Here is a 13778-nt window from a genome sequence, read left to right as displayed (position 1 = left end):
TGTTCCCTCTAATTTCTTTTTGGGTGCGTGGCCCATTCAAATTTCCACGCATGCCCGGTTTTTCCATCGTGAAGCCAACAGGCGGAACCTTCAGGCATCAGGAACATAACATAAGAACATAAGAACATAAGAATTAGGAACAGGAGTAGGCCATCTAGCCCCTCCAGCCTGCTCCGCCATTCAACAAGATCATGGCTGATCTGGCCGTGGACTCAGCTCCACTTACCCGCCCGCTCCCCGTAACCCTTAATTCCCTTATTGGTTAAAAATCTATCTATCTGTGATTTGAATACATTCAATGAGCTAGCCTCAACTGCTTCCCTGGGCAGAGAATTCCACAGATTCACAACCCTCTGGGAGAAGAAATTCCTTCTCAACTCGGTTTTAAATTGGCTCCCCCGTATTTTGAGGCTGTGCCCCCTAGTTCTAGTCTCCCCTACCAGTGGAAACAACCTCTCCGCCTCTATCTTGTCTATCCCTTTCATTATTTTAAATGTTTCTATAAGATCACCCCTCATCCTTCTGAACTCCAACGAGTAAAGACCCGGTCTGCTCAATCTATCATCATAAGGTAACCCTCTCATCTCCGGAATCAGCCTAGTGAATCGTCTCTGTACCCCCTCCAAAGCTAGTATATCCTTCCTTAAGTAAGGTGACCAAAACTGCACGCAGTACTCCAGGTGCGGCCTCACTAATACCCTGTACAGTTGCAGCAGGACCTCCCTGCTTTTGTACTCCATCCCTCTCGCAATGACTTGGAGGGGAGAAATTGGCAGGGCCATGGGGAATGAGCAGAGGGGAGTGGGATTAATTGGATCACTCTGTCACAGAGCCGGCACAGGTAGGAGGGGACAAATGGCCTCCTTCTGTGCTGTGTCATTCTGTGATATCGCTTCTCTCGATCTTGCTCTGTGGAGCCAACCTGGTGACGTGGGTGGGTCACTAAGAGAGTCTGGATATTGGTGTCTGGCGGGGGGGTGGATGGGAGGGGAGGGGACATCAAGAAACCAACCTCCACAACAGACTCTAAAGGGGCAGGTTAATATTAGGCTGTGAGACCAGCTTGCTCTCAGTTTAACCCTCCTGCTCACATTCAGAAATGGAACACAAATGCTTGCTGTGGTTGTGTGGAGCCTGGATTGCCGTTGGGATTAAAAAAAAGAAAGCAAGACTTGCATTTATATAGCGCCTTTCACGTCCCAAAGCGCTTTATAGCCAATGAGATACTTTTGAAGTTATAATGTAAGAATGGAGACAACTCACAAACTAGGGGACATAGTCTCAGAATAAGGGGTCGCCCATTTAAAACTGAGATGAGGAGGAATTTCTTCTCTCAGAGGGTTGTAAATCTGTGGAATTCTCTGCCCCAGAGAGCTGTGGAGGCTGGGTCATTGAATGTATTTAAGGCGGAGATAGACAGATTTTTGAGCGATAAGAGAGTAAAGGGTTATGGGGAGTGGGCAGGGAAGTGGAGCTGAGTCCATGATCAGATCAGCCATGATCTTATTGAATGGCGGAGCAGGCTCGAGGGGCCGAATGGCCGACTCCTGCTCCTATTTTTTATGTTCTTAAACTCAGTCGGGGTGTAGACATACCTTAGTGCACACCATGCCTGGCCTTTGGTCTCGTATGTGTTCCAGAGTAGCAGCGATATCGATCTCCTTCACACCTAGTGCACAGATCATAAACATACATGAAGAGGTTGCAGGTTATAAAGGTGTGGTGTACCATTAACAGCACGTCAATATAACATATAACATACCTGATACGTCCTTACTATACAGTGTAAATGCACACGAGGCCCATGCTTGACCTGTCCTTTATTCCTCAGCACTCAAGTGGAGGAAGTGGGTGGAGCTTCCCCTTTTATATCTGAAGGTCCAGGTTAGGAGTGTCTCCCACAAGTTCACCACCTAGTGGTGATTGTTCTCACAGTGTACAACTTAGGTCAGATTATACATGGGTTACAATGCTGGTTGAATACATGACAATACCCGTGTAAAACCTGTATGTTAACACACATGACTAGGTCAGCAACATACAATTGACTTTTGGACAACAGTGATTCACCCATTGAAGTCAGTGGAAAAGAAAGACTTGCATTTATATAGCGCCTTTCACGACCACTGGACGTCTCAAAGCGCTTTACAGCTAATGAAGTACTTTTGGAGTGTAGTCACTGTTGTAATGTGGGAAACGCGGCAGCCAATTTGAGCACAGCAAGCTCCCACACACAGCAATGTGATAATGACCAGATAATCTGTTTTTTTGTTATGTTGATTGAGGGGTAAATATTGGCCTCAGAACACCGGGGATAACTCCCCTGCTCTTCTTCGAAATAGTGCCATGGGATCTTTTCCATCCACTTGAGAGAGCAGACGGGGCCTCGGTTTAACGTCTCAACTATAAGATGGTACCTCCGACAGTGCAGCACTCCTCTGGGAGTGTCAGCCTAGATTTTTGTGCTTAAGTCCCTGGAGTGGGACTTGAACCCACAACCTTCGGACTCAGAGGCAGGAGAGTGTTGCCCACTGAGCCATGGCTGGCACCTTATGGAAGTGCAGTCACTTGAAGTCAATGGAAGTGTAAATGGGGAGAGATGTGGAACGGGCGATATCACCCATGTCATGCCATCACTCAGTCTAAATTACACCACTCCCCCCGCCCCCGCCCAATATGTTATACAAAGAAATAAAATACCGCAGATGCTGGAAATTTGCAACTGACATTGTTGGCAACACTAAACAGGTCAGGCAGTATTTTTTTAATTATTCATTCTCGGGGTGTGGCATCGCTGGCAAGACCGACATTTATTGACCATTCCCGAGTTACCCCGAGAAGGTGGTGGTGGGCTTTCTAACTGGGTGTAGAGATAACCGATTTCCGTAACATCGCCCGTCTCCGCTCCTGCCTCAGCTCATCCGCTGCTGAAACCCTCATCCACACCTTTGTTACCTCTAGACTTGACTATTCCAACGCACTCCCGGCTGGCCTCCCACATTCTACCCTACGTCAACTTGATGTCATCCAAAACTCGGCCTAACTCGCACCAAGTCCCACTCACCCATCACCCCCTGTGCTCGCTGACCTACATTGGCTTCCAAAGCAACGCCTCGATTTCAAAATTCTCGTCCTTATTTACAAATCCCTCCGTGGCCTCACCCCTCCCTATCTCTGTAATCTCCTCCAGCCCCGCAACACCACCCCCCCCCCCCACCCCCGAGATGTCTGCGCTCCTTGAATTCTGCCCTCTTGAGCATCCCTGATTATAATCGCTCAACCATCGGTGGCCATACCTTCTGTTGCCTGGACCCCAAGCTCTGGAACTCCCTCCCTAAACCTCTCCGCCTTTCTATCTCTCTCTCCTCCTTCAAAACACTCCTTAAAACCTACCTCTTTGACCAAACTTTTGGTCACCTGCACTAATTTCTCCATACGCGGCTCGGTGTCCAATTTCTGATCTCATAACACTCCTGTGCAGTGCCTTGGGACGTTTCACTACGTTAAAGGCGCTATATAAATACAAGTTATTGTTGTTGTTGAGTGGCAGGCTTGGCCACCAGGGGGCAGTTTAAGAGTCAACCATGCTGGTGTGGAACTGGAGTCACATATAGGCCCAGACTGGATAAGGACGGCAGATTTCCTTCCCCAAAGGGACGTTAGTGAACCTGTTGGGGTTGTTTTATGACAATCCGACAGCTTCCTGGTCATGTTTACCAATAACAGATTTCTATTTCGAGATTTTTAAACCCAAATTCAAATTCTCAAACTGCCGCAGTAGGAATTGAATTCACGATCTCAGGATTATAAGTTCAGGCCTTGCCATTACTAGTCCAGTAATATAAGCACAGTTAATGTTTCCAGTAAAAACCTCAGAGAACTAGAAGATATTCCACATGAAAGGCTTATAATGAAGAGAGTGAAGGGAAAGCTGAGTGAACCTTACCCTCATCAGGTGGATACAGAGTAAAGCTCCCTCCACACTGTCCCATCCAACACTCCCAGGGCAGGTACAACACGGGGTTAGATACAGAGTAAAGCTCCCTCTATATTGTCCCATCAAACAATCCCAGGGCAGGTATGGCACGGGGTTAGGTACAGAACAAAGCTCCCTCAACAAAGTCCCATCAAACACTCCCAGGGCAGGTACAGCACGGGTTAGATACAGAGTAAAGCTCCCTCTACACTGTCCCATCAAACACTCCCAGGGCATGTACAGCACGGGTTAGATACAGAGTAAAGCTCACTCTACACTCCCTATCAAACACTCCCAGGGCAGGTACAGCATGGGTTAGATACAGAGCAAAGCTCTGACTACACTGTCCCAGCAAACAATCCCAGGGCAGGTACAGCACGGAGTTAGATACAGAGTAAAGCTCCTTCTTCACTGTCCCACCAAACACTCCCAGGGCACATACAGCACGGGTTAGATACAGAGTAATGCTCCCTCGATATGTCCCATCAAACAGTCCAAGGGCAGGTACAGGGGGTTAGATACAGTGTAAAGCTCCCTCTACACTGTCCCATCAAACACTCCCAGGGCACGTACAGCACGAGTTAGATACTGAGTAAAGCTCCCTCTACACTGTCCCATCAAACACTCCTGGGGAAGGTATAGCACGGATTAGATACAGAGTAAAGCTCCCTCTAACTGTCCCATCAAACACTCCCAGGGCAGGTACCACATGGGGTTATATACAGAGTAAAGCTCCCTCTAAACTGTCCCATCAAATACTCCTGGGGCAGGTACATCACAGGGTTAGATACAGAGTAATGCTCCCTCGACACTGTCCCGTCAGACACTCCCAGGGCAGTTACACCATGGGTTAGATACAGTGTAAAGCTCCCTCTACACTGTCACATCAAACACTCCCAGGACAGGTACAGCACAGGGTTATATACAGAGTAAAGCTCCCTCTACACTGTCCAACCAAACAATCATGGGCAGGTAAAGCACGGGTTATATACAGAGTAAAGTTCCCTCTACACTGTCCCATCAAACACTCTAGGGCAGGTACATCACGAGGTTAGATACAGAGTAAAGCTCCCTCTACACTGTCCCATCAATCACTCCCAGGGCAGGTACAGCACGGTGTTAAATACAGAGTAAAGCTCCCTCTATGCCTTGCCATCAAACTCTCCCAGGGCAGGTACAGCACAGGTTATATACAGAGTAAAACTCCCTCTACACCGTTCCAGACCAAAAATTCCCAGGGCAGTTACAGCACGGGGTGAGATACAGAGTAAAGCTCCCTCTACACCATCCCATCAAACAGGCACAGGGCAGGTAAAGTATGGTTAGATATAGAGTAAAGCTCCCTCTATATTGTCCCAAACAACAATCCCAGGGCAGGTATGGCACGGGGTTAGGTACAGAACAAAGCTCCCTCAACAATGTCCCATCAAACACTCCCAGGACAGAAACAGAGTAAATCTCCCTCTACACTGCCCCATCAAACACTCTCAGGGCAGGTACAGCACGGGTTAGATGCAGAGTAAAGCTCCCTCTTCACTGTCCCACCAAACACTCCCAGGGCACGTACAGCATGGGGTTAGATACAGAGTAATGGTCACTCTGCACTTTCCCGTCAAACACTCCCAGGGCACGCACAGCACGGGTTAGATACAGAGCAAAGCTCCATCTATACTGTGCCATCAAACACTCCGAGGGCAGGTACAGCAGGGGTTAGATACAGAGTAAAGGTCCCTCTACACTGTCCCATCAAACACTCCTGGGGCAGGTACAGCACGGGGTTAGATACTGAGTAAAGCTCCCTCTACACTGTCCCATCAAACACTCCCAGGGCAGGTACAGCATGGAGTTATATACAGAGTAAAGCTCCTTCTGCACTGTCCCATCAAACACTCCCAGGGCAGGTACAGCATGGGGTTAGTTCGGAGTAAAGCTCCCTCTGCACCGTCCCATCAAACACTCACAGGGCAGGTACAGCACAGGTTAGATACAGAGTAAAGCTCCCTCAAACAGGCCCATCAAACACGCCCAGGGCAGGTACACCACGGGTTAGATACAGAGTAAAGTTCCCTCTACACTGTTCCATCAAACACTCCCAGGGCAGGTACAGCACAGTGTTAAATACAGAGTAAAGCTCCCTCTATGCCTTGCCATCAAACACTCCCAGGGCAGGTACTGCATGGGTTAGATACAGAGTAAAGGTCCCTCTACACTGTCCCATCAAACACTCCTGGGGAAGGTATAGCACGGATTAGATACAGAGCAAAGCTCCATCTATACTATCCCATCAAACACTCCTGGGGCAGGTACAGCACGGGGTTAGATACTGAGTAAAGCTCCCTCTACACTGTCCCATCAAACACTCCTGGGGAAGGTATAGCACGGATTAGATACAGAGTAAAGCTCCCTCTAACTGTCCCATCAAACACTCCCAGGGCAGGTACAACATGGGGTTATATACAGAGTAAAGCTCCCTCTAAACTGTCCCATCAAATACTCCTGGGGCAGGTACAGCACAGAGTTAGATACAGAGTAATGCTCCCTCGACACTGTCCCGTCAGACACTCCCAGGGCAGTTACACCACGGGTTAGATACAGTGTAAAGCTCCCTCTACATTGTCACATCAAACACTCCCAGGGCAGGTACAGCACAGGGTTATATACAGAGTAAAGCTCCCTCTACACTGTCCAACCAAACAATCATGGGCAGGTAAAGCACGGGTTAGATACAGAGTAAAGCTCCCTCTCCACTGTCCAATGAAACACTCACCAGGCAGGTACATCTACGAGGTTAGATACAGAGTAAAGCTCCCTCTACACTGTCCCATCAATCACTCCCAGGGCAGGTACAGCACGGTGTTAAATACAGAGTAAAGCTCCCTCTATGCCTTGCCATCAAACTCTCCCAGGGCAGGTACAGCACAGGTTATATACAGAGTAAAACTCCCTCTACACCATTCCAGACCAAAAATTCCCAGGGCAGTTACAGCACGGGGTGAGATACAGAGTAAAGCTCCCTCTACACCATCCCATCAAACAGGCACAGGGCAGGTAAAGAATGGTTAGATATAGAGTAAAGCTCCCTCTATATTGTCCCATCAAACAATCCCAGGGCAGGTATGGCACGGGGTTAGGTACAGAACAAAGCTCCCTCAACAATGTCCCATCAAACACTCCCAGGACAGAAACAGAGTAAATCTCCCTCTACACTGCCCCATCAAACACTCTCAGGGCAGGTACAGCACGGGTTAGATGCAGAGTAAAGCTCCCTCTACACTGTCCCACCAAACACTCCCAGGGCACGTACAGCACGGGTTAGATACAGAGTAAAGCTCCCTCGATACTGTCCCATCAAACACTCCCAGGGCACGCACAGCAGGGGTTAGATACTGAGTAAAGCTCCCTCTACACTGTCCCATCAAACACTCCTGGGGAAGGTATAGCACGATTTGATACAGAGTAAAGCTCCCTCGAACTGTCCCATCAAACACTCCCAGGGCAGGTACAGCATGGGGTTATATACAGAGTAAAGCTCCCTCTAAACTGTCCCATCAAACACTCCTGGGGCAGGTACAGCACGGGGTTAGATACAGAGTAATGCTCCCTCGACACTGTCCCGTCAAACACTCCCAGGGCAGTTATAGCATGGGGTTAGATACAGAGTAAAGCTCCCTCTGCACTGTCCCACCAAACACTCCCAGGCCAGGTACAGCACGGGGTTAGATACAGAGTAAAGCTCCCTCTGCACTGTCCCATCAAACACTCCCAGGGCAGGTGCAGCATGGGGTTAGTTCGGAGTAAAGCTCCCTCTGCACCGTCCCATCAAACACTCACAGGGCAGGTACAGCACAGGTTAGATACTGAGTAAAGCTCCCTCTACACTGTCCCATCAAACACTCGCAGGACAGGTACAGCACGGGGTTAGATACAGAGTAAAGCTCCCTCTGCACCGTCCCATCAAACACTCACAGGGCAGGTACAGCACAGGTTAGATACAGAGCAAAGCTCCATCTATACTGTGCCATCAAACACTCCGAGGGCAGGTACAGCAGGGGTTAGATACAGAGTAAAGGTCCCTCTACACTGTCCCATCCAACACTCCTGGGGCAGGTACAGCACGGGGTTAGATACTGAGTAAAGCTCCCTCTACACTGTCCCATCAAACACTCCTGGGGAAGGTATAGCACAAATTAGATACAGTGTAAAGCTCCCTCTACACTGTCCCATCAAACACTCTCAGGGCAGGTACAGCACACGTTAGATACACAGTAAAGCTCCCTCTACACTGTCCCATCAAACACTCCCAGGGCAGGTACAGCATGGAGTTAGTTCGGAGTAAAGCTCCCTCTGCACCGTCCCATCAAACACTCACAGGGCAGGTACAGCACAGGTTAGATACAGAGTAAAGCTCCCTCAAACAGGCCCATCAAATACGCCCAGGGCAGGTACACCACGGGTTAGATACAGAGTAAAGTTCCCTCTACACTGTTCCATCAAACATTCTAGGGCAGGTACAGCACAGTGTTAAATACAGAGTAAAGCTCCCTCTATGCCTTGCCATCAAACACTCCCAGGGCAGGTACTGCATGGGTTAGATACAGAGTAAAGCTCCCTCTACACTGTCCCATCAAACACTCCCGAGGCAGGTACAGCACGGGTTAGATACAGAGTAAAGCTCCCTCTACACTGTCCCATCAAACACTCCCAGGGCAGGGACAGCACGGGGTGAGATACAGAGTAAAGCTCCCTCTACACTGTCCCATCAAACACTCCCAGGGCAGGTACAGTACGGGTTAGATACAGAGTAAAGCTCCCATTAATGCTGTGGCATTAAAAACTCCCAGGGCAGGTACAGCACGAGTTAAAGACAGAGTAAAGCTCCCTCTACATTGTCCCATCAAACACTCCCAGGGCAGGTACTGCATGGGTTAGATACAGAGTAAAGCTCCCTCTACACTGTCCCATCAAACACTCCCAGGGCAGGTACTGCATGGGTTAGATACAGAGTAAAGCTCCCTCTACAATGTCCCATCAAACACTCCCGAGGCAGGTACAGCACGTGTTAGATACAGAGTAAAGTGATTGGCTGGAGAATGGTGAGTAGCTTTTTTTTTTCTTCATCAGTAAGTAACATTTAGCACTGTTGTTGCCAATTTAAATGTATCTGAGGGTTGCGAGGAGTATTCGGAATAAGGTGGACGAATTAACTGTGCAGACAGCAGTTAATGGATACAATGTAATTGGCATCACAGAGACATGGCTCCAGGTTGACCAAGGCTGGGAACTCAACATCCAGGGGTATTCAGCATTTAGGAAGGATAGGCAGAGAGGAAAAGAAGGTGGGGTGGCGTTGCTGGTTAAAGAGGAAATTAATGCAATCGTAAGGAGGGACATTAGCCTGGATGATGTGGAATCGGTATGGGTGGAGCTACAGAATACCAAAGGGCAGAAAACGCTGGTGGGAGTTGTGTACAGATCACCAAACAGTCGTAGTGAGGTTGGGGACAGCATCAAACAAAAAATAAGGGATGTGTGCAATAAAGGTACAGCAGTTATCATGGGCGACTTTTATTTACATATAGGTTGGGTTAACCAAACTGGTAGCAATGCTGTGGAGGAGGATTTCCTGGAGTGTATTAGGGATGGTTTTCTTGACCAATATGTGGAGGAACCGACTAGAGAGCTGGCCACCCTAGACTGGGTGAAACATAGAAACATAGAAAATAGGTGCAGGAGTAGGCCATTCGGCCCTTCGAGCCTGCACTGCCACTCAATGAATTGATGGGATTGAAGGCCAATAAATCCGCAGGACCTGATTGTCTGCATCCCAAAGTACTTAAGGAGGTGGCCCTAGAAATAGTGGATGCATTGGTAATCATTTTCCAACAGTCTATCAACTCTGGATCAGTTCCCATGGACTGGAGGGTAGCTAATGTAACACCACTTTTTAAAAAAGGACAGAAAAAACGGGTAATTATAGAACAGTTAGCCTGACATCAGTAGTGGGGAAAATGTTGGAATCTATTATTAAGGATGAAATAGCAGCGCATTTGGAAAGAGGTGACAGGATCGGTCCAAGTCAGCATGGATTTATGAAAGGGAAATCATGCTTGACCAATCTTCTGGAATTTTTTGAGGATGTAACTAGTAGAGTGGACAAGGGAGAACCAGTGGATGTGGTGTATTTGGACTTTCAAAAGGCCTTTGACAAGTTACCACATAAGAGATTGATGTACAAGATCAAGGCACATGGTATTGGGGTTAATGTACTGGCATGGATAGAGAATTGGTTGGCAGACAGGAAGCAGAGAGTCGGGATAAATGGGTCCTTGTCGGAATAGGAGGCAGTAACTAGTGGAATACCGCAGGGCTCAATGCTGGGACCCCAGCTCTTCACAATATATATGAATGATTTGGATGAAGGAATTGAGGGTAATATCTCCAAGTTTGCGGATGACACTAAACTGGATGGCGGTGTGAGCTGTGAGGAGGATGCTAAGAGACTGCAGGGTGATTTGGACAGGTTAGGAGAGTGGGCAAATGCATGGCAGATGCAGTATAATGTGGATAAATGTAAGGTTATCCACTTTGGGGGCAAAAACACGAAGGCAGAATATTATCTGAATGGCAGCAGATTAGGAAAAGGGGAGGTGCAACGAGACCTGGGTGTCATGGTTCATCAGTCATTGAAAGTTGGCATGCAGGTACAGCAGGCGATGAAGAAGGCAAACGGCATGTTGGCCTTCATAGCTAGGGGATTTGAGTATAGGAGCAGGGAGGTCTTACTGCAGTTGAACAGGGCCTTGGTGAGGCCTCATCTGGAATATTGTGTTCAGTTTTGGTCTCCTAATCTGAGGAAGGACATTTTTGCTATTGAGGGAGTGCAGCGAAGGTTCACCAAACTGATTCCAGGGAATGTTGGACTGACATATGAGGAGAGACTGGATCAACTGGGCCTTTATACACTGGAGTTTAGAAGGATGAGAGGGGATCTCATAGAAACATACAAGATTCTGACGGGACGTGACGGGACAGGTTAGATGCGGGAAGAATGTTCCCGATGTTGGGGAATTCCAGAAGCAGGGGACATAAGGGGTAGGCCATTTAGGACTGTGATGAGGAGAAACTTCTTCACTCAGAGAGTTGTTAACCTGTGGAATTCCCTGCCGCAGAGTCGTTGAGGCCAGTTCATTCGATATATTCAAGAGGGAGTTAGATATGGCCCTTACGGCTAAAGGGACCAAGGGGTATGGAGAGAAAGCGGGAAAGGGGTACTAAGGGAATGATCAGCCATGATCTTATTGAATGGTGGTGCAGGCTCGAGGGGCCTAATGGCTTACTCCTGCACCTATTTTCTATGTTTCTATTTTCTATGTTTACACTGTCCCATCAATCACTGCCAGGGCAGGTACAGCATGGGTTAGATACAGAGTAAAGCTCCCGCTATACCGTGCCATAAAACACTCCCAGGGCAGGTACAGCACGGGTTAGATACAGAGTAAAGCTCCCTCTACACTGTCCCATCAAACACATCAAGGGCAATTGCAGCACAGGTTAGATACAGAGTAAAGCTCCCTCTACACTGTCCCATCAAACACTCCCAGGGCAGGTACAGCACGGGGTTACATACGGAATAAAGCTCCCTCTGTACTGTCCCATCAAACACTCCCAGGGCAGGTACAGCACGGGTTAGATACAGAGTAAACCTCCCTCTACACTGTCCCATCAAACACATCAAGGGCAATTGCAGCACAGGTTAGATACAGAGTAAAGCTCCCTCTACACTGTCCCATCAAACACTCCCAGGGCAGGTACAGCACGGGGTTACATACAGAATAAAGCTCCCTCTGTACTGTCCCATCAAACACTCCCAGGGCAGGTATAGCACAGGTTAGATACAGAGTAAAGCTCCCTCTGCACTGCCCCATCAAACACTCCCAGGGCAGGTACAGCACAGGTTATAACCAGAGTAAAACTCCCTCTACACTGTCCCATCAACACTCCCAGGGCAGGTACAGCATGGGGTTCGAGACAGAGTAAAGCTCCCTCTACACTATCCCATCAAACACATCAAGGGCAGGTGCAGCACAGGTTAGATACAGAGTAAAGCTCCCTCTACACTGTCCCATCAAACACTCCCAGGGCAGGTACAGCACGGGTTAGATACAGAGTAAAGCTCCCTCTACACTGCCAATCATTCACTCCCAGGGCAGGTACAGCACGGGGTTACATACAGAGTAAAGCTCCCTCTGTACTGCCCCATCAAACACTCCCAGGGCAGGTATAGCACAGGTTATAAACAGAGTAAAACTCCCTCTACACTCTCCCATCAAAAACTCCCAGGGCAGCTACAGCATGGGGTTCGAGTCAGAGTACTGCTCCCTCTACACTGTCGCATCAAACACTCCCAGGGCAGGAACAGCATGGGGTTAGATACAGACAAAGCTCCCACTACACTGTCCCAGCAAACAGTCACAGGGCAGGTACAGCATGGGGTTAGATACAGAGCAAAGCTCCCTCTAAACTGTCGCATCAAACACTCCTGGGGCAGGTACAGCACGGGGTTAGATACAGAGTAAAGCTCCCTCTACACTGTCCCACCAAACACTCCCAGGGCAGGTACAGCATGGGGTTCGATACAGAGTAAAGCTCCCTCTACACTGTCCCACCAAACACTCCCAGGGCAGGTACAGCATGGTGTTCGATACAGAGTAAAGCTCCATCTACACTGTCCCATCAAACACTCCCTGGGCAGGTACAGCACGGGTTAGATACAGAGTAAAGCTCCCTCTACACTGTCCCATCAAACAGTCCCAAGAATGTACAGCCCGGAGTTAGATACAGAGTAAAGCTCCCTCTACACTGTCCCGTCAAACATTCCCAGGGCAGGTACAGTACGGGGTTAGATACAGAGTAAAGCTCCCTCTACACTGTCCCATCAAACATTCCCAGAGCAGGTACAGCACAGGGTTAGATACTGAGTGAAGCTCCCTCTACACTGTCCTCTGTAAATGCCAACTGTTTCCTCCACTCTCCCTCCCAAGAACGTCGCTTAACCCCAATCACGGAAGATCATTGTCTCCTGCAGCAGTGGCCTCTGGGTCTGAGACACTGGCCGATTAGGGGCTTTCGACAGTGAGTGTGATATTGGACATGGGAGGCACAGGACCTGGAGCTCCACTCACTACTCTACTCGAGGATTACCTTTGGACATTCTGTTGAGGACCATATCGATCAAGGTGTATGTCCCGGTTCTTCCGGCCCCGTCACTGCAAAACCAAGACAGACAGGTTAGTCGCACGCTTGGAGAACAGGTGTCTGTGCAGGTGTCTGTGCAGGTGTCTGTGCAGGTGTCTGTGCAGGTGTCTGTGCAGGTGTTCGTGCAGGTGTCTGTGCAGGTGTCTGTGCAGGTGTCTGTGCAGGTGTTTATGCAGGTGTTTATGCAGGTGTCTGTACATGTGTCTGTGCAGGTGTTCATGCAGGTGTTCATGCAGGTGTTCATGCAGGTGTCTGTACAGGTGTTTGTACAGGTGTTTGTACAGGTGTTTGTACAGGTGTTTATGCAGGTGTTCGTACAGGTGTTTATGCAGGTGTTCGTACAGGTGTTTATGCAGGTGTTTATGCAGGTGTTTGTACATGTGTCTGTGCAGGTGTTTATACAGGTGTTTATGTAGGTGTTTATGCAGGTGTCTGTACATGTGTCTGTGCAGGTGTTTATACAGGTGTTTATGCAGGTGTCTGTGCAGGTGTTTATACAGGTGTCTGTACATGTGCCTGTGCAGGTGTTTATACAGGTGTCTGTGCA

At 48.7% G+C, this 13778-nt stretch overlaps 1 protein-coding gene across 1 annotated transcript in view; it reads right to left on the bottom strand.

The window, feature by feature from the left end:
* LOC139259661 (receptor-type tyrosine-protein phosphatase-like N) overlaps positions 1-13778 on the bottom strand; it is a 364010-nt gene that overhangs the window by 2294 nt on the left and 347938 nt on the right. The window contains exons 22-23 of the mRNA XM_070875205.1: positions 13178-13242; positions 1596-1669 (exon numbers count right to left, since the gene is read on the bottom strand). Of these exons, the coding sequence (XP_070731306.1) occupies positions 1596-1669; positions 13178-13242 (139 nt within the window). The remainder of the gene's footprint in view (positions 1-1595; positions 1670-13177; positions 13243-13778) is intronic.

This window comes from Pristiophorus japonicus, chromosome 3, assembly GCF_044704955.1.
Source record: "Pristiophorus japonicus isolate sPriJap1 chromosome 3, sPriJap1.hap1, whole genome shotgun sequence".
Classification (NCBI taxonomy): domain Eukaryota; kingdom Metazoa; phylum Chordata; class Chondrichthyes; family Pristiophoridae; genus Pristiophorus; species Pristiophorus japonicus.
The sequence above is the reverse complement of the archived record's forward strand: the minus strand, read 5'-3'. Positions and strand labels throughout refer to the sequence as shown.